Source organism: Aythya fuligula, chromosome 3, assembly GCF_009819795.1.
Source record: "Aythya fuligula isolate bAytFul2 chromosome 3, bAytFul2.pri, whole genome shotgun sequence".
NCBI classification, from domain to species: domain Eukaryota; kingdom Metazoa; phylum Chordata; class Aves; order Anseriformes; family Anatidae; genus Aythya; species Aythya fuligula.
The window spans coordinates 57,719,515-57,739,802 of NC_045561.1; the positions used below are offsets into that span (position 1 = coordinate 57,719,515).

Genomic DNA, 20,288 nt, shown 5'->3' on the forward strand with positions numbered 1-20,288 from the left:
TAGGAAGAGGAAAAGTACCCCACCTCTTTGCTTATTTATGGAACTTAGTACACAAATTTTTATTACTGGATATTTTTAATTGGCTAACAGTTGTTATCAGGCGTGTCACAGCTCCAGAAACATGCATAATGCCTAATTAGATGGTTTCCTCTCTCTTAACCAGAGGGGGACACTGATTCTCCAAAGAAAAAAAAAAAAAAAAAGGAAAATGTGGCAAGCAAAGCTATGTATTCTTACTGTACTGTTGTTAATAACTGCATACAGGATATGCAAATAGCTATTTTGATTGGCTGCAGTAGTCCATCTGTTCTGACAGCATCTCATATTAGATTATCCAAGATGTTTGCCAGCATCTGAGTATCTAGCTTTGCTCTAAATCTGTACCAGAAGCAGAAAGAGGCTACATTTTCATGAGAGCAAGAAGAATCTACACAAAGCAAACTAAATAGGCTTCAAGCTGCTAAAAGACTTCTTATGTGCCTGGGAAAAAGAAGTAAACAATCTTCTTGTGTGTGCTGCTTTCATTCTAGTCTTTTCAGAGCCCTCTTTTCCTTACCCTAAATGCCTCTTGTGCCTGCCAAGAGTAAGGATAATTAAATGTCCTTTAAGTGGTGTTTAAAGCTGCAGGATAAGAATACCTATCTTCCTGATCCGGTTCCGTACAGTCAATGTGAAGAGTGCAGTCCTATCGAGCCGTGCTACCTCATCTCTCCTGAGAGCAGCTTTAAGGTGGCGATTTGCAATAACCAATTTCCCCTTGCAGCGACATGTGCAGCATTCTTACACGCATCTCCAGCAGCATGGCTGCCTCCTGTGTCTGCTATTTATAAAGTGGTGCGACTGAATCGAGAAGCAAGAGCCTTACACAGACTAATTTTAAGGCTGTACGCTGATTCTTGGTTTTAAGGCAGCTACCAATAAAAATGTAAATGTAAAAGGACCTTAGGGTCCTTCCTGCTGACCCAGGGATGCTGTATTTTGAATTAAAACAGCTTTTCCTTTGTCCTCAAAGTCTGCTTATGCTGATTTATCATTATTATTTCATTTTTTAAAGTACAGTTATTTTTGGTTTTCTGGTGGTGCTGAGGATGAGATAATCATTAGTACTAGCTGTTTCTTTTCCCCATTTCCTGGAGTTATTCCTCAGTGATAAATAGAAAGCAGTTGTGTGGAGAAATGTTATTTAACGTTTTTCTTTGTAGTGTTGGATCCTATCTCTGTATAAATGTTGTTATAGCATACGTGTTATTTACAGTAAAACAATGCATGGTTCAGTGTGTTAGCCTCCCTTCAGAAGAATGGCAAGACTTGGACAGCTATCCATGCCTACTGAACATTTTTTCTGAAGTATAGTGCTTTTAAAAAGCAGACGTGATTATTCACATTAGTCTCCAGATTTCCTTCCCCTTTTCTTTATTGCACGAGGCATTAGCATGGAAACACACTTCACATTTCTCAGGCTTTTGTCTGTTCCCGCTGCTTTGCCTCCTAGAAGTCAAACAGTGCTACTTGGTTTCTGACATAACTGATTACTATGGAAATTATTACCATGTCATAAAAAGAGGATTTCATGTGTCGAATGTGTGGCAGGAACACAGACGGTTCTGTAAGCAGAAGGTTCCTAGTAATGAGGAAAAAGGGAAGAGAAATGCAGAAAATAAGCAATGCCTGTGCAAAATCCATTGTTACAGATTCCTTTTCAGGAGGCATAACCTTCAAGAGATTGGGGATCAAGCAGATTGCTGATTTGTTGTTGTTGCTTTTAAATGAGTAAGAAGATAAATGTGAATTTGCTCTTCAAGGAATAATTATTTTATTTTGACTCCAGCAGTTGGCACTGGCCAAAGCGATTTCCGAGGGCATTCGATGTATGTCCCAGACCACTGCTCCACGCTAGGCAGACTAGACAGCTATCGCTCTGCTATGCAGCGGTCTGAAACCAAGGACACCAGCTGCCAGACCGAGGAAGTTAAAGTTGTGCCCCCTTCAATGAGAAGAATACGAGCGCAGAAAGGACAAGGCATTGCAGCCCAGATGTCTCAGTTCTCCAGCTCATCTGGAAACATGTCGGTGATGAGTGATTCTGCCGCGGTTATATTTGCTTCTCGCCAAAATAGTGACATGGGTTTTCACAGCTTGCCTCGGGCTGGTGCGAGAGTGTCTCTGCAGTCCCTAGAACAGACGCAGAGCATCTCTCGGCAGACGGAAGACATCGCTGGCACTTTACCCCACCAGATAAGCAAACTGCAAGTGGATGATGGTGCTGTGCATCTGAGGAGTAATCCCACGACAGGGACTGTTTCAAGGCCAAAGTCTCAAGAGGTGAGAAGCTATGACAGCGAAAAGTCCACGAGCCCAGCATGTGTGGTCTCTCCTCATGCCACCTACTCCACGAGTGTCATTCCCAATGCAACGCTGTCGTCTTCCTCAGAAGTTATTGTTATTCACACTGCCCAGAGTGCTGGATCATTGGATAATAAAATGGGTGGCTCTGCTGCGTACCCAAAGCCAAGAGACAATCCTGTTGCCAGCAATGCAATAAGTGGGAAGGAAGATCACCATTCTTCAAGTGGCAACTGGAGTGAGAGTAGCTCCACACGTCACTCGCAGACGTCAGACACCATCCCGTCTAACACGGTCATGATGCTCTCCCTTGGTGACTCTGCTGTCTCTCTCAGCACTCCTGGAAATGCAGAGGCTGGGTCTCAGAGTGCGAACTACACCTGCAGAAACAATCTTGCTTTACCAAGCCAGTCCCAGGACAGCGATGGCAGGAGTGAATCTAGCTATTCAGGGGAGCGAACGCAAGCAGCAGCGAGCAGCACAGAGCATTGGCTATACAAGTCTGCGGAAAGCAGCGAGGCTTCTTCACGCAAGGTGGCTTGTACCACACCAGGCTGTGCCACTCCTGGCAGCAACCTGAGCAGCAGCAGCCTGGAGAGGACGTCGGCCAGAGAAGATTCCACTTCTCTGTATTCGGTGGACCACGATGGTTATTACAGCTCCATGCCCGTGGACTCTGGGCTGAAGTCGGATGTGCCATGCAGTAGCACTAATGGTTTTGGGAACCCCAGAGACAGCGTGATTAACGTCTTTGAAGGAAAGGAGAAGAAACATCAGGATGACCCGGTGGGCCAAGGTGACAAATCCCTGGTGAGAAACATCTCTCTAAAGAAGGCAAAGAAGCCGCCTTTGCCGCCATCTAGAACAGACTCACTCAGGAGGGTACCCAAGAAAAAAGCCCAGTCCAATGGACAGGTGCTTGATGAAACCCTAATTGCCACCCTGCAGCATTCTCTGCAGTTGAACCTCAAGTGCAAAAACAGCAGCTCCCCTTCCCAGAGCCCCTGCAGCGACTACGAGGATCCCTGGGTGCTGCGCTCTCGCAGCCAGAGCTCCGTCAGTGCCAGCAGCAGCATGATGTCCACCACCGCCCCAAACCTGTACTCCATCTGCACCGTCACCCCCTCCCAGAGCGAAACGAGCAGCATCAAGTCAGAGTATGCCGACCAGTGGGGTTACTACAGCGACTACGCCGCGGTGGCAGACGACCAGGTCAAGTCCCCGGTGACCCATTCTGCCAGCACGTCGTCTGCTCTCAGTGATTACAGCATCGGCCACCTCAGCGATGGCTCGAGGGCTTCAGTGCCACAAGTGCCCAGTGGACTGGCCAAACCAAAGAGCACTTCTCCGGAGAAATCCCACCGAGTCACATCACCATCCAGTGGGTACTCCAGCCAGTCCAACACGCCCACTGCGCTTACTCCAGTGCCTGTACTGCTAAAATCTGCATCGTCAGGAAACGGGAAATCCAAGCTGAAACCTAAAGTGCCTGAAAGGAAGTCCTCTCTTCTGTCTTCAGTCTCCATTTCTTCATCCTCCACCTCTCTTTCTTCAAATACATCTACTGAAGGGAGCATGAGTGTGAAGAAAATGGACCCCACCCCGAGCTCTCCTCTGGATTTGGGTGCAGCTCCTCCACCACCTCTGCTTCCAACACCTCCTCCACATTGCCCTGAGCTCTCTCCTCCCTATCCTCCTCCTCCTCCTCCAGCAGAAGTCATGGATCTAGCACTGTTGCCAGCCTCTCCCACATTTCCCCCTCCTCCACCAGAAGCTGATGGAAATTCTTCCTTTGCCCACAGTGCCCAGTGGTTACCACAAGAAACTTCCATCACTTCATTCTCTTCCCCTGTTCCTCCTGCTACTTTCCCCTTAGCTGTCCCGCCGCCAGCACCACCTCTCGATCCGAAGCTGACAAAGGGTGCAGCGATACACCCACAGTATTCTTTTAAGAAACGTAATCAGGAAGATCCTTGCTACAGCCCAGTGAAGCAGCCCTTCAACAAGCAAGATGCATCAAGACCCGTGATGCCCTTAGTAACTACCAAAGCATTGCAAATGGTGCAGCTGAGGTCTGTGAAAAAAGCAACAGAAGGTGAACCATCACCCGAACCTGCTTCTGAAACCACCTCTCAGGAAAAGGGTGCTGTAAGCTCATCATCACAGACTTCCCTAAAGCCGTCTCTCTCCCTGAGACTCAGTAACAGCTTAGGTGAAGAGGAGATGAAAACTCATGGCACTTCATTTAAAAACGCAGCTCAAACACTGGCTCAGAGTCCTCCTCTGGTTCTCTCTGACAACATACCTGCGCTTGACAGTGATCAAAAATCTGCAGGTACAGTAGGTCTAAGCAAGTCTGTCGAAGCTGTTTCAGTGGGGACAGCCACTGAAGACACGCCTGAGTCTCCAGTGCAGAGCAAAGACATGTCACCTCAGGGGTCACCAGCATCTCCGGACAAGACTCAGGTCGTATTGCCAAACAAGAAACCACCTCCCATTTCAAAGAAACCCAAACTGTTCCTCGTTGTACCACCTCCACAGTTAGACCTCACAGTGGAGAAAATAGCTGAAGTGGGTGATACTGTCAGAGGCGCACCAAGCCCAACTAAGAGAGACGCTGTGCTTGCACACTGCGAGGAGGCGAGAAATTGTCTTACAGATGGACTCAGCTCTAGCGAGATGGACTCTGGCAGCCTGGTTCCAGAGGGAGGAGCTGCCGGAGTCACCTTCTCCGAAACAGTGGGAGCTAGTGCCTTTGTGGCACAGCCTGCTGCATCACCAGTTCAAGAAGAAGGCAGGCAGGAGGAGCAGCCTGCTTTTGATGAAGGAAGCAGTTCAGGCAGCAGCCAAGACAGTGGCAGTAACACTGACGGGCACCTATCTCAGGAGAACGAAAGTGGTGAGTGAGTCTGTTCTCTTTGCCTCTTCTTCAGACATAGCAATAGCTATGTTAAGGAATGTGGGGAGTGAGGATAGCAATCCTAGCAGTCAGATGCTCTTCTGTAGAGAAAAGAAGCTCTTGCAGTAGTTAAAGCTGAAAGCCTAAAGAAAGTTGCAGGGATCAGATTAATAATTGATGACATTTCTTCTTATTCCTTTCTGATACCTCGTTATCGCAGATGTGGAAATGAAAACGGTGCTTTACTTAACTGCTAGGATTAACACATGCTATGAGAACATGGTTAGCTTTGTTGATTTTGATTTTGCATTTTAATGGAAACCATAGAAATGTTCCTTCAGCATCGTACTCTGCATGTGTGTGAACAAGCACAGGCTTTTCGTGCACTGCAGTTTCCTAAGCGAGTGTATTCTGAAATCACAACAACAACTGGTGTACTTGCTAAATCCCTCGGGTGTTTTGCCTTGGAAGCAAAGGGGGGTGATTTCAAGATTGTAAATCTGTTGGGTTCCCGTGACGGACTGACAGTATTGTTCATTATTTCTGCGTAGCCGAGGTGTTTGAGTCGGATACAGCAAATAGTTCCTTCCTGCCAAGCAGTAGTTATGGGGAAGAGACGGACGGAGTGGCAACACCAGCGAGACCAAGGACTACTGAGGATCTTTTTGCAGCCATCCACAGGTACTGTAGAAATTTCCCTGTCCATACTGCCTGGTCCATTAATTCCCTCAAAAAATTAATTGTCATCGTTTTTCTAAAACACACAGTTACAACAGTCGTTGCTTTAATTGAAAGCACACATTTATCAGCTTTCTACTAAGGCTATATATGAAAACATATGGAAAAGAGCTTGTGTTTTATTGTTTTACAATATATTTAATTCATTCTGAACTAAAAGCTACTTGGTTAAATCAATATAGATTATATTATAAATATCCTGCCTCTTAAAATACCAAGTTACATCTAGTATTTATTGTACTGTTCTCAATCTGCCATATTAACTCTACTGTTGCTTTTTCTGTGTATCTTTTTGTTTTCATTCTCGTTCTCCATCTCTTTTTACTCTTCGCTGCTTATATGGTGCAGTTTGGGACAGAGGCTCAACGCTAATGCTTCATGGCAAGCGTGGCTGAAACTGGCAAGTAACACAACATGTCAGTCATATGGCAAAACATATGGCAAACGCTGGATTATAGTTTGCCATAATCCAGCCTGAGGTCGGGTGTTTTGTGTCAAACTGGTTTATGAATGAAATGTGCAATACTGGCTCTTATTAATGACATTATTCATTTCCCTTAAAAACAAAACAGGCAACTAGATTTCCATGCTGTTCATGGTAGGTTTGCAAGGAAAAAAAGAAAACAAAAAAAGCCTAAAAATACAAAATGGAACGTGTGCACCATTTAAACAGTACACACAGAAGACCATTACCACTCTGAATTACCAAACTTGGATTTAGACTAGAATCAGTGTAGTGGTAGTGCCATCTTGTGGTTCTGTCTTTTACTTCAAAATCTGAAGGAGCCATCTCCTGGTCACACAAAGTGCTTAGTGGCATCCAGATATGCTTATCCAGGTGTCTGGTCAGTTTGCACATATGTGCGTGACTTTTCTACATCAGTACTGAGGGACAGAGAAAGCCTTTTGTGAGAAGTTGGCTAGGATTTGGGAAACAACTTGGGATGAAAATGCTTTTTCTTTTATTTTTGAAACTATTCTGTTTCAGATGTTACAAAAATGACATATATGCAATACTGACTTTTTATAACTTACTGTTATCCCTTAGGATTTGGCCTGTAGGAGCTGTTCTAAAAATGGCCTGTTGCATTCACGCTGCATGGCACTCACTAGGACTGCGACAAGTCTGTTTTTAGAATGACGTATTCTGGCCAGTAACCTTTTCCATTCTGTATGTGGATAGAGAGTGGCTCTCTGTGTGTATGCACATACACAGAATTCATGAGTTTATGGGGAAATGGACAATGGAACTGGATGTGACATAGTTAAAACTGCTTGACACATTTATTATTAAGACCTTGCTTTTGTTGGCTTTAGACTTGAACCACTTATCTTCCTTGGTTGTTGGCTAATCAAAATGTTCGCCTCCCTCCATTTCTAAAAGGTGTTATTTCAGTGATTGGCACTCTTGAAAATGTCCTTCAGAGTAAGACAAGAAATTTGGTGGTATGTGCGTCAAGGGCAGGAAGAAAAATCTAAGTTTAAGTCACAGTTTTGTTTGAATATATATCCTATCTCTGTCTGAAAAGCCACCAAAACCAAACCTGGTTCTTAATTTTAAGTCTTTGCTGTAATTTATACATGCTGAGAAAAACTGGTTAGATGCTGCCAGCAAACTGACCATTCTGCCCTGCATTCACTGTGTTGCTGAGTTACTTCAAGCCAGGATAACCAAGTCTTTCCCTGCAGATCTTTGAAATAGAGTTTTGTGCTGTTTTTCTTTGGAATTTAGTTTGATTTTTGGCAGCAGTACAGCCTCAGCCCTGGAGTGTTTAAAGATAGCCATAGGCAGTCAGTATCCTAATGAAAGGAAGTCTCTTCCCCTGTAACTGGTTCACACACAGGCTTGCACGCAGCATTATAGATCCACTCAAGCACCAGATCACTTGCTGCCTATGGCACTGACACACAGTCAAATCTAGACAAGCTTCTCAAGTTTCCCACTACCGAAGTCATCATTTTATCCTTATGCTATCTTCTGTTGCCCATTCATCCCCAGGCTGAATGGATGTCAGTATTACATTCTGCTCTCAGACAGACAAGTGGCAGCGGCAGCAGCTGAGAATAGCCGCTGTTACAGTTGCCTGTGGGGGTATCACAAGTGGTGTATTTGTGAACTTCACTGCTTAGAGAGACAGGATCGCTCCTAAGTATTGGCAGAGTTTATATGGCAATATCTGTTGCTGCCACCCACTTAGCTGATGGATCCTGCTACTTCGTTTCATTGTATTTTTTTCTGTCAGTAGGCTGCAATGCATAAAAACATTTGAGCTTGCCTTGGCAAATTCTCAGACCCTGTAAGAAAGTATAGCTAAAGATTGCCTTGAGTAGAATCCTATTTTACAAGGGGAACGGTCTGTATTGGACACATCTTTGATAAACATTAATATGGAATTATACCATGATAATCTTGTATTTGTAACAAGTCTGCTGACTTGTTTTAAACTTCTGGCAAAAGAGAATATGTAAAATCACGATTTATTTGACCTTCTTGAATTCATTCTTGTTTAGCCCACAAAGAAGCAAAGCAACTTTGCTACAGATACAAGGCATGTTATACATCCCTTTCTTTAAGATTTCTAATAATATAAAAATGGGGCAATGGAACTCCAGTTTCCACTTATTCTCAGTCCTATGCTTGTTTCTTTTTTATTTTTTTTTTAATCACTGCACTTTACATTTAAATTAAAAACACTGAGCCCTTTCATGGGGAGAGAGAACTTTCATTCAGAAAGTTGGTCTCTCCTTCATTAAGTCAACGAGTTGCAATGGTAGAGCACCAACAGGACTGTGGATTTAGAAGCTAGAAAACTTGGTTTTCACTATTCATTTAATTTAGGTTTTTGGAGGGATGGTTATGTCTGCCTCACTTAACTTGATCTTAACTGCAGCAGTGCATTGCAATATCCTTTTCTAAATGAAGTGCACTAAAATACACTAATTCTCCAGAAAGCATCAAATGAAACAGCAAAAAGCAAAAAACAAACAAACAAAACATATTTGATGGCATATTTTTAATCAAGTCCCCAAACTAACAGAAAAAAGGCATTGAGAATTATCTTCTTAATGAATTAGTCTGAGCAGTGGAATAGTGAAAATTGGATTTGCTAAACAGACTCAAAGTGTTTTGGACATCAGTATTGCCAGTTTTATAGTTTTGTTGTTCCAGATTTGCAGAAAAAGAATAATGAACTTAGCGTATACCTACAATACTTGCATTAATGCCTTTACGGTTTTGGTGGTGTTCTTGCTCATACTTTAGATTTAGATTACTTCTCCCTTCTCCCTCTCGTGGCTTTAGCTTAATTCATTGTCATCCCTCTATGCTGAGTTCAACTAGGTGAGGTAAAAGGTTTCATTTGTTGTTTTCTCTTTTTTGTTTTCCAAACTCAGATCCAAAAGGAAAGTCCTTGGCCGTAAAGATTCTGAAGACGAGCGCACCCGCAACCATTCTCCATCGCCCCCCGTAACGCCCACTGGTGCTTCCCCAACCTTGTCTACCCTCAAACAAGCAGGATCCATTCAGAGAAGCGTTCGCAAGAGCAGCACCAGCAATGACAACTTCAAAGCCCTGCTGCTGAAGAAGGGGAGTCGCTGTGACACCAGCTCCCGCATGTCAGCAGCAGAGATGTTGAAGAACACGGACCCGCGGTTCCACCGGGCAAAGACAGACACCTCCCCGGACCTTTCTGACAGCCCGGCCAGCTGCTCGCCCAGCAAGAGCAAACGGGCCCAGGAGGAGTGGGCCAAGAGCGAGGGCCTGATGCCGAGGAGCATGTCCTTTTCTGGCACTAGGTACGGCCGATCGCGAACGCCCCCCTCCGCTGCCAGCAGCAAGTACAACGTCCGCAACCGCATCCAGAGCAGCCCCATGACTGTGATTAGCGAAGGAGACGGGGAAGTGGTGGAGCAGGCGGAGGGCAGGGTCCGAAGGACTTTGGAAGAGCAGCAGGAGAGGCAGCTCGATATGTTTAACAGTGATGAAATAGACATGAATGACTTTCCGTACGCTGAGGAGCCAGGCTGCAAGGAGACCTTGGATCCAACCCATCTAGACTTAATGACGCAGCCAGGTACTTCGGAGAAGTATCTAAGTCCTTCAGCTGAAGAAAGTTAAGAGGCTGTGACAGAAGGCATTGGATATTTATCTAGAAAATGACAGAGGACTAGATTCCAGAAGAAAGCCCAGATCAGGACAAGTTTACTTCACGGAGCATTTATTCCATGAACTGCATGTGTGTGTTTAAATGCCGAAGCAATGATAGTTTTGCATGGTTGGGTTGGGGTGGGGAGGACTTGCTTTGAATGAATGGTCTGTGGCTTAAAGAAAGTAACAGCGGAAATTTTTGTGTAAAGCCTTAGAAGTCCTCTTGCGGGGTGTGGGGAGGGATTTTTCTCAGAGCCTGTAGGGGTGTGAAGTTTTTCTTTTTCTTGAGACTGCAATTGTGCGAGCAAAATTTAGGAATAAGCCTGAAAAAGAGGAATGGGAAGGCTTCTGTGCTACAAGCTGGACGTTTGCTTCAAAAGCATTGCAATGGTGCAGCGTAGTGCATTCGTTAAGCAGAGTGGTAGGACGAGGTGCGTGGACCTGTGAGAGGGCAGTGGAGTTGGTGCTGGGGCTGCAGGGCTTCCTACTCGGGTATGTCCCAGAGTCAGAGGATGCTTGTCCTGCTAATGCAAATAAGTCACCGGGTTAAGAGTTGGTCCAGGGTACTTTGTTTTTTCCTGAGGGAAAATGAAACGTGAGTTAACACGGAAGAGGGAGCGAAGTTTTATAACACAGTACTAGCTGCTGTGCAGCCACACACGTGCACTTGGCGAAACACAAGTTTCCAAGTGAAGTGCTTCCCTGACCAGAGTATTCCCTTAGAGAACTGGAACAACTGCATGTGTGCAGAGGTTGTGAGCAGACAACAGAGAAGTGGGAGAGGAATTAAACTGTATACTGCTGGAGTTTGGAAAGGTTAAGTTTCTGAATTATTAAAAAAATAAATAAATAAAAATTGAGAACTTGCACTACGGAGCTGTAGGTGGAGCCTGTCTTTCCAAATTGAAATTTGGGAGTAACGTTTTGCCAGAAGTCTTTCTTCCATTTGTCAAAATGGAAGGGCTATTACTTTTCATCACTTGAAATACGAATACTTGCTAACTTTTGGTTACCAAAGAATGAGTTACAGTTACTTTCCTTTTTGATTTGCCTGCAGTATTTCTTTTCCTTTTTTAACCTTAATAATTTAGTGAGGATCATTTTTATTGTATATTTTACAGAAAATAAAAACATTAAACGGTTTTCCAATTGTAAAGAAAACCATTAATTAAAACTGAACTATTGGCTGGAGTTTGGGGTTCTTAGTAGGAATGAAGCTTTTCATTTGTAAGAAGAATTTTTGCATCATTTGATGGCGTGCGCAGTTTTTGTATTGTTTGTAAATATTAAAAGTTGTTAAAATATCTTTTGATCTCCCTACCGTAGAATTTATACATTTTTAGATTGCTTTTAAAAAGAAAAAAGCACTCTTTGTAGATTATTTATTTTAGAGAAATATGCTTGTAATCTCTTTCTTCAATCCTTTACTTGTTAGTAATGTAAATTTCAGGGGCCTTTGTTTAACTCTTCCCTTCACAAGAGGGGAACAGTGATGAAAATGCTGTGACTTTGCTTCAATAAAGAAAAAGGCTGCCAGTTGCCATATTGTCTTTTGAGTTGATTAAAATCTCCTTCAAAAGATGTGTTCAGCAGTGTATGGCAACCCGCTGAATGCCATAAACCATGCATCTGGCTACTAATCTCCACTTCTCATTGCAAAAGTTACTAATTCAGTTTAGAGACAGAACTAAGGCATACTTACACATCCATCCCATTTTGGCATGTCAATGCTAAGACTAAACAAAATGAAATAATCATAAGCTTTTTTTTTTTTTTTTTTTTTTTTTTTTTTTCCAGTATCATACATGAGTGTTTCTACTACTCCTTACTTGCAACCTGTCCCAGAAAACTAAAATCCTTGGAGAACCAGATTATAAGCAGTATAGGAGAGAAGTGATGAGTGAATGCAGCTGCACACACCAGAACAAGGCTGGGATTAACTGGTGCACAGCAAACTTTCTACCATTTGTGCATGCTAAATGTATTTAAAGAACTGTTGGCTTTTGGAATTAAATGAAAAGCTGAATGGGTAAAATAGAACATTTCAGGTGTTATTAATACTGATCTGAACTAGAGGTCACTGGCTGGCTGTTCCTTTGATGTTTCTCTCAGAGCAGATCACGTTAAGCACAGAGCACTGCAGAGTGCATGGAACACATCCAGCAGCAGGTACTTTCCTTCTCAAAGCCATGTGTACGCGTAGACCGGTCCTCATACCACCATCCTGGCAGGAAAATACTCAGGCTTTGTTTTATTGTTTACAAATGGGGAAATAGTCTAAGTGAAAACCTGCAGTATTGGAGAGAGTCATAGTTCTGTTGTCTGCAACTTCTGCAGAGTTTTTCAGCATTTTACTTAAAAGTGCCTCTTAGAAGGAGCCTGGCCATTTTTTTTTTTTTTTTGCCTGATGCTAGCCATTTGATGCTGCCATAAATTTATAGTCTATATAGGAAACTCTTTGGAAAGTCCTGGCTTATTTACACAGCACATGGGCAACACAGGTAGGTGGGATTAAACTGAAAGGTAGGCTAAAATATATTTAGTAGCACTTATAATGATATTTATTTAGACAATTGATGTAACTTTCATATGGAAGTGTCACCATATCAACTACCCTCTGTAGCAGCTCTCAAAATTGGTTCGTAGCTCAGCTTTTTCAGCAGTGTACTCCTCAGCCCAAGTTTCCACTCCAAAATCTTACAAAGACAACAGCTTTAGGCTGTGTTTTCTGTACTGTCAACAACTTCGGTGTGTATGTAATAATGGTAAGGAAAACATGCTTAACTTTGTGTCACACATCCAAATGCAAAGTTGTTTTCTTCAATTAGAAGCTTCCTCTGTAGGCAGGATTTGCAATTGTGGCTTTATTGGTCAACAAGTATGAATTAAGTTTAGGAAACCTTTGCTAAAGACATCCAGAGCCCACAGAGGGGAGGGAAGATATGCAAACTTTGGCCATGTTCAAGAGAAAATGAAGACTGCTGTCGTCCTGATGCTTAATTGATCATACTGTTACAGGGCTTCTTCATAGTTTTACAGTTGGTTTACACTTTTCCTCTAAAGCTAGAATCATTGAAGCTAGATTGGAGATTAATTTCTGTTTGTCCTTTTATTGAGAATGGTTTTTAACTTCCGTGTTTTCCTATTCTTTGCTCTGTATTAGTTCATTTTATGCTTCCTTTGTTTATGTTCAAAGTTCTGTCTTACTCCTGACCGATGTACGCAGCCCCAACCTCCCTTAGAATTAAAGCCCTTAAGTTATTACAAGTCCATGCATCTGTAAAGCTGCGTGGTATTTACAGGTTTACATTGCTCATGCAGTGGAGAAAGGAGAATTTATTGATGTAAATGAAGGATGGTTATGCAAGGAACAATAGCTTGGTGAGAGGAGGTTTGGAAGGCTACTGGAAATCGGTGAGAAGAATTCAGGAAGAGGTGGAGTTGATGAAGGTGTGGTTTTGGGGAACCAGGACTGGAGGCTCGTTTGTGCATAAGGTGCAGCCTGGAAGAAGGCACAGGATAATGGCAGAAAAGGTGCAGTAAGGAGGTTACTGAGAAGTAGGGTGACTGCAAGGATGTCAGTAAGACACTGGGCAGGCAGGTACAGAAGAGAGAAGGCAAAGTAACCATTGGATAGTCACAGCAAGGGGGACGAAAAAAATCAGCCTTACGTGTTTCTTCACAGTGCCATAGAGAAGGCCAAAGTCAATCAAACATGGAAAAAGCATTGCAGAAAAGGAAAAGGCAAAATTCTGTGTGCTTAGAGAAGCGGTAACAGGCTGAAGTGAGGAAACATCAGGCAATACTGGACAGGCAGCTGCAGGCTTGAGCACAATAGTTGCAAGGGTTCTGTACACAAAGGCATGCCTGAAAAATGGAAAGAACATGGGATCAGAGAGATTAAAGCTCAGATTCATCCTGCCTAATTTCTACCAGCATCCCTGTGCCCAGTGATTCCTACCGACTGGCTATGGTTCTCCAGAGACACCTGTATGCTAGGAACTTGCTAAACTTTATCAGTCATTTTCTAGAGTGAGGAGAGGCCATTTTGCACAGGGATAAGCTTCTTTATAATATTGCAAGCAAATATATCTTGTTGAGTGTTCTTCAGATCCCACAAGGTTCTGGAAAAGCCATTTATAGCAGCAGTCACTGCTCCAACAAAGCTGTTGCTATAAGGCATTCGCTGAAGTTGTTCACAACGATATATTGCTTGCTTCAATAAGAGGAGATTAAAAGGATGGACTTCAACAATAAAGTGATTTAAAAAATCGCAGTGGCAATGAGGAATCATTTTATCTGTTTTATTTAAATGAACTCCAGTACTCACACAGACACACACATACAAAGAACACAAAAGCGTATGTTATATTATCTTTCTGATTCTTCCACTTATTTACACTTAGTTTTCTGAATAACTTTCAGGAGTTACTTCTTTCATGGTTAAGATTAGATAAGTCTTCTGACACAAAACTGATCATTTTCTAGGTCCTAAAGTGGCATTATCAATTTTAAATCAGAGTGGTGCGTAAAAATCTTGCAGGTATTCACTAGTGGAATGAGAATGTGGCCATACTGGTCTGAATTAATATGCAATGAAAGATTAAAACACAGAGATGTTTAATAAAGAAGTGACATGTCATGTACTGTTCTGGAAGACTGGATAAGTGCCTTAATAGTGCCTCAACAGCAGAATGAGTACATTTTATGTTGCAAATTTAGCTCTTTGCAGTTGGGTTATTTCACGAGTGAACAACCTTTTAGGGGCCAATCAATTCTTCCAACAATGCAAATGCAAAATGTCATTGATTTTTAGTAGGAAATTGTCTGTTAATAATGAATCCAAATATGTGTGTATATGCGTATATACAGAAGAGAGAAAGGTCGATCCCAACGTACATGAGTTCCTTCCACCTGCAGCACACTGCTTTATCTGGGCACCAGACTGGTGTAAAACCAGAAGTTCCAGCTACTGAAGGAACAACAACAACAAAAAAGTAAAAATCCATTGGGACAGGTAGGCTGTGGAAGTTTGTGCATATTCACTATGTCTTGAAAAAATAAAATAAAATTTGACTTCTTTTTGGATGGTTAAAACTAATTTGGGAAAAAAAAAATATATATATATAAATAAAAAAAAATATATATAAAAAAATATATATATATTTATATTATATATTTATATATACATATTTATATATATATATATTTATATATATATATATATATATATTTTTTTTTTTTTCCATAAACATATAAATGAACAATAATCAGACAAAATCTGGCAATGAACAAGGGAACAAAATGCATTATCTGCCATCCGAAGAAGAATGATACCATAGTAGCAGTATTCCAGTTGTTTAACACCCATATTCTTGGAAAACTAATACTTTTTTAAAGTTAGTCAAACACACATTGCATGCTCCTGAAGGCAGGAATTTTTGTGTCTATTTTGCTGCAATCCAGTGCAAGAAGAGTGTTAGGAACATAGCTGGTAATTTCATTTGGAAAAACCAGGCTGACTTCTAGGCTGTTTTAAATGTGGTGAAAGAGCATTAAAATGGTGAGTACTGAGTGTCGTGGAGCATCGCCAGTGGAGAAGCTGTCCTAGTGGCTGAAGATGGTGCCATTCTCTCGTTAATCAGGATGTTACAGTTTAATCAGAAACACACTGCCTGAGAAATGGTGATTGTTGTAAATTGCTGTGCCAATTGGGAGCTGCAGTAGTAGTGAGTCAAAAGGATTTTTTTTGAAAGTCCACATTAATATAGCCGGTACAGCAGTCAGAAAATAGGGAGCGAGAATGATTTTCATATATTTACCTTTTTATAGAAGCCTAGTACAATGCAAAAGTACATTTCAGAAAGCAGATCTTAAGACAACAAAAATGTGTGCAGCAGGCAGCATGGGGCTGGGCCATCTGGTTGCACAGGAGTCAAAGTGTGGCTGTGGGGTAGCTTGTGAGCCACGAGCAGCACAGGCAGTACCAAACTGCTGGTGATCCCCGGTGAGACTGGCATATTTCCACACCAAGCATGCTTTATCTTTTACAGTAAAAGTCTGTGTAAGCCAAGATGAACCAAACTTAAATTCTACAGAAAGGTCTCAGTGATTCGATGTACAGGAAAAATGTGTACCACAATAAAATGCTCAAAAAGGCAGTGCTTCATTTGTTCCCAAACGCAACTTTGATAATATTGTTTTGCTCCATCTACCAATGCAGCTTGGGGCAAAATTTTCAGACATAGGTGAAGACTGTGGCACATGGGGGCATGAAGAGCAGTTGATAGGTTATTTCTGTGAGATTAAAAAATCACCAGCACTACTTTGTTTCTAGACTGTCAAGCACAACCCTAGGCAAGTGAGCTCTTGTAAAATAAAAGCTTTTTCTCTGAAGTGTTTTTTTCTTTTTCTTTTTCTTTTTTTTTTTTTTTTTTTTTTTTTTTTTTTTTTTTTCTGAAGTCCTAGGCTTCAGAGCTACATTTGAGAATGCAGTAAATTAGTTGTTGAATTCATGGGATGAATTTCTTGTATGATGTGATGACCTCTGAGGAGCCAGTTTGGATTTAGGGAACAAAGAAACAAAAATTATTTTCTGTGGCACAAACATGCTCTGTCTCAAGTGATGACCAGTGTGTGGGAAATTGCAGTGTCATCCTAGAAGACAAACTGTTAGTACATACCAGACCTTATCTAAAATGCTTGCTGAGAAAAGAGGGAAGAAAGTATCTTGACAATAAACTGAAACTGTCTTTCTCAAAAGTCCTTCTGGTTGTCAATTCATTTGCAATTTTCAAAAATTCGATGTCCTCAGAGATGCTTTCTGGAAAAGTAAAATTTCATCAAACTAGGAATTTGGGAATACTGAAAATATGAATGGAAAAGATCTACATTTTTCCTGTTAATTTTCATTTAAAATTTTCAGTAATCTATAACTTTAAGAAAATACTGGAATCTGGAAATCAGTTTGTTGCCTTAATGGGTGCAAAGTAGTCAAGTTTCTTCCTCTGCTCCCTGTTTCCTGCTGGCACATGTTTTTATTGTGCTAAACATGACTACAGAAAGCAGTATGTGACTTGATGTAGATCTTATATCTTATATAAACTGTCATTTTTCTAAGAAAAGAAAAGAAAAAAAAAAAAAGAGAGAGAGAGAGAGAGATCTGGCTTTTGCATATGAATCACCCCAGTAAATGCCTATGGTAAGAGGGTAATGACTTCTGCAGTATTAAAAGCTAATTCAGACCAGGTTTTGGCCCTAGGCAGTGCACGGTTTAGTTGATGAAAATGAAAACTCCATTCCCTAATGCAGGTAGGTACTAGTTCGCTGACTTTCTTACTCTGGAGAGTCCCTTTGGTCTGTAGAGAAACAAACAATTTGGCAGCACCACACAACTTAATCCACGCCTGGCAGACACACTCATTTCTGCTCATTCTTCAGAGTAATTCTATCAGCCTGGTGTTCACATGGAACTAACAGGGGACTGCAAAGATGGATGCAGGGTGGACCTGCACCAGACTCACTGGGTAAGTCTCTATTTTTTATCCCTACAGAAGACCAGATAAGTAAAAACAGCTCAATGGCACATAGAAACTCCAGCAGATCAGCTAAAGAATATGGAGTTCAAGAAAGCATCTGTCTTGGTGGCTTCTTCTCAGGCTCCATTGTCTTTTAATTCTGTACAGGGGGCAGTAATACAGCAAATAAATACAATTTAATTCATTGTCTTGCCATAGTTCTGTGGGCAACAAAATAGAAGGGATTATTTCTCTGCACCTTCATGTCTTGTTAGATTCTGTGCTGTATCACACAGTGCACACGGCAATAATATGCTCCCTGTATTTATGGGGTCATTCCTCTGTGGACTTTTTTTAATGCCTTACAAAATATTGCCTAAGACTGCAGTCTTTCCCGTAGTGAGGTCACTATTACAATCCCGTTCCTACCTCCATTATACTAAAAAAAAATATTTGTATTTTTGAAATTAGCTAATTTCATACAGATTTCACAGGGTGGTCATAGCAAAGTGGAAAAACCAGTAAGAGGAGATGGAAAGACTCTGAGATCATGTGCAGCAATCACCTTACATTAGATTAGTTTCCTGAAGAAAACTTACTAAACAACACACCTTTGCCTCAGTATCCCTGGTGAAGAGCAATCAGAAGATCATCTCTCTTTCAAGTGAAAAGGCCATAAAATATTCTTGCTGAGCAATTCTTACTGTCACAAAAACTTACAGTTTATGTGTTTTTTTAACCCTGTGTCGTGGTTTAACCCAGCCGGCAGCTAAACAGCACACAGCCGTTCGCTCACCCTCCCCCCTCCCTCTCTGGGATGGGCGAGAGAAACGGGAAAGTGAAGCCCGTGAGTTGAGATGAAGACAGTTTATTAAGACAGGAAGATAATAATAACAATAATAATATTAACAATAATAATACCAACAACAATGATGATACTACTACTACTACTACTGTGCACAAACAAGTGATGCACAATGCAATTGCTCACCACCTGCTGACCGATGCCCAGCCTAACCCCGAGCAGTCACGGCCCCCTCCCCCAGCTAGCCACCCCTATATATTGTTTAGCATGACGTCAGATGGTATGGAATACACCTTTGGCTAGTTTGGGTCACCTGTCTTGGTCTGTCCCCTCCCAGCTCTTGCTGCACCCCCAGCCTGCCCGTTGGCAGGACAGAGCCAGAAGCTGAGACGTCCTTGGCTTGCTGCAAGCACTGCTCTGCAACAATTAAGCCACTGGGGTGTTATCAGCACTCTTCTCATCCTAAGCCAAAACATAGCATTCTACCAGCTACTAGGAAGACAATTAACTCTGTCCTAACTGAAACCAGGACATCTGTCCACCCCTTATTCCATACCATTTATGTCATGCTAAGGTTACACTCTTTCCCATGCATTCTAATTAATCACCATTTTCATCTAGGGTATATAGTAGTCCTGGTAGTGATGAGATGCAGTATTATATAGTAATTAACATGATACAATTCAGTTCATGGGCTATTCTCACCCAGTATTAAATCTCCTTGAGGTACACACCGGACCTCTCCATTCTTTTGCATTACCCACCAAGTGTATCCAGGTCCCTGAGCAAAAGCAATTCCACGAATGGGTTTGCCTTTTCCTGAGGCAGGAGTAGCCCAGACTGTTTTACCCAGCATATTTCTTACATGCACTACAGGAACTTTATCCCCTTCTACAGTACATAACAGGTTTGATTGGGCAGGTCCAGCTCGGTTGGCAGATCCCCTAGTATTGACTAACCAGGTGGCCTTTGCCAAAGGCATATCCCAATTTTTGAATGTCCCAGCGCCCATTGCTTTCAAGGTGGTCTTTAACAGTCCATTGTATCGTTCAACTTTCCCAGAGGCCGGTGCATGATAGGGGATGTGATACACCCACTCAATACCCTGTTCTTTGGCCCAAGTGTCTATAAGGTTGTTTCGGAAATGAGTCCCATTGTCTGACTCTATTCTTTCTGGGGTGCCATGTCGCCATAGGACTTGCTTTTCAAGGCCCAGGATAGTGTTCCGGGCAGTGGCATGAGGCACAGGATATGTTTCCAGCCATCCGGTGGTTGTTTCCACCATCGTAAGTGCCCCATGGCGCTTGCCGTTGTGAGTTTGAGTGTGATGTAGTCAATCTGCCAGGCCTCTCCATATTTATATTTCAGCCATCGTCCTCCATACCAAAGAGGCTTTGACCGTTTGGCTTGCTTGATTGCAGCACATGTTTCACAGTCATGAATAACCTGTGCTATAGTGTCCATGGTCATGTCCACCCCTCGATCACGAGCCCATCTGTATGTTGCATCTTGATGGCCTTGATGACCTGAGGTGTCATGGGCCCATGGGGCTATAAAAATTCATCTTTATGCTGCCAATCCAGGTCCACCTGAGCTACTTCAATCTTAGCAGCCTGATTCACCTGCTGGTTGTTTTGATGAACTCCTTCCTATGCTGCCAATATCTCCTTTTCAGTTGGAGTGTAGCGGGCCTCAGATCCTCTGTATCCCCGACTCCAAAAGCCCAGGGGTCGACCTCAAGTTTCCCCAGGTTCTTTCTGCCGGAGGCTCCAGGTGGGGCCGTTCTCCTCAGCTGCGGTGTAGAGCACATTCTTGACATCTGGTCCTGTTCGATGCAGT

General features: G+C 42.4%; 1 protein-coding gene across 5 annotated transcripts in view; it reads left to right on the forward strand.

Annotated features, from left to right (window-relative positions):
* The window catches only part of NHSL1 (NHS like 1), a 97,688-nt gene extending 86,020 nt beyond the window's left edge, over window positions 1-11,668 (forward strand). For 2 of the 5 annotated variants that reach the window (XM_032184303.1, XM_032184301.1), the window contains 3 exons: window positions 1,829-5,242; window positions 5,794-5,923; window positions 9,374-11,668. In XM_032184303.1, the coding sequence (XP_032040194.1) occupies window positions 1,829-5,242; window positions 5,794-5,923; window positions 9,374-10,097 (4,268 nt within the window). In that variant the 3' untranslated portion in view covers window positions 10,098-11,668. Of the gene's footprint in view, window positions 1-1,828; window positions 5,243-5,793; window positions 5,924-6,328; window positions 6,381-9,373 lie in introns of all 5 variants that reach the window. The other 3 variants (XM_032184302.1, XM_032184304.1, XM_032184305.1) reach the window with 2 other exon arrangements.
* Window positions 11,669-20,288: the final 8,620 nt, after the last annotated feature.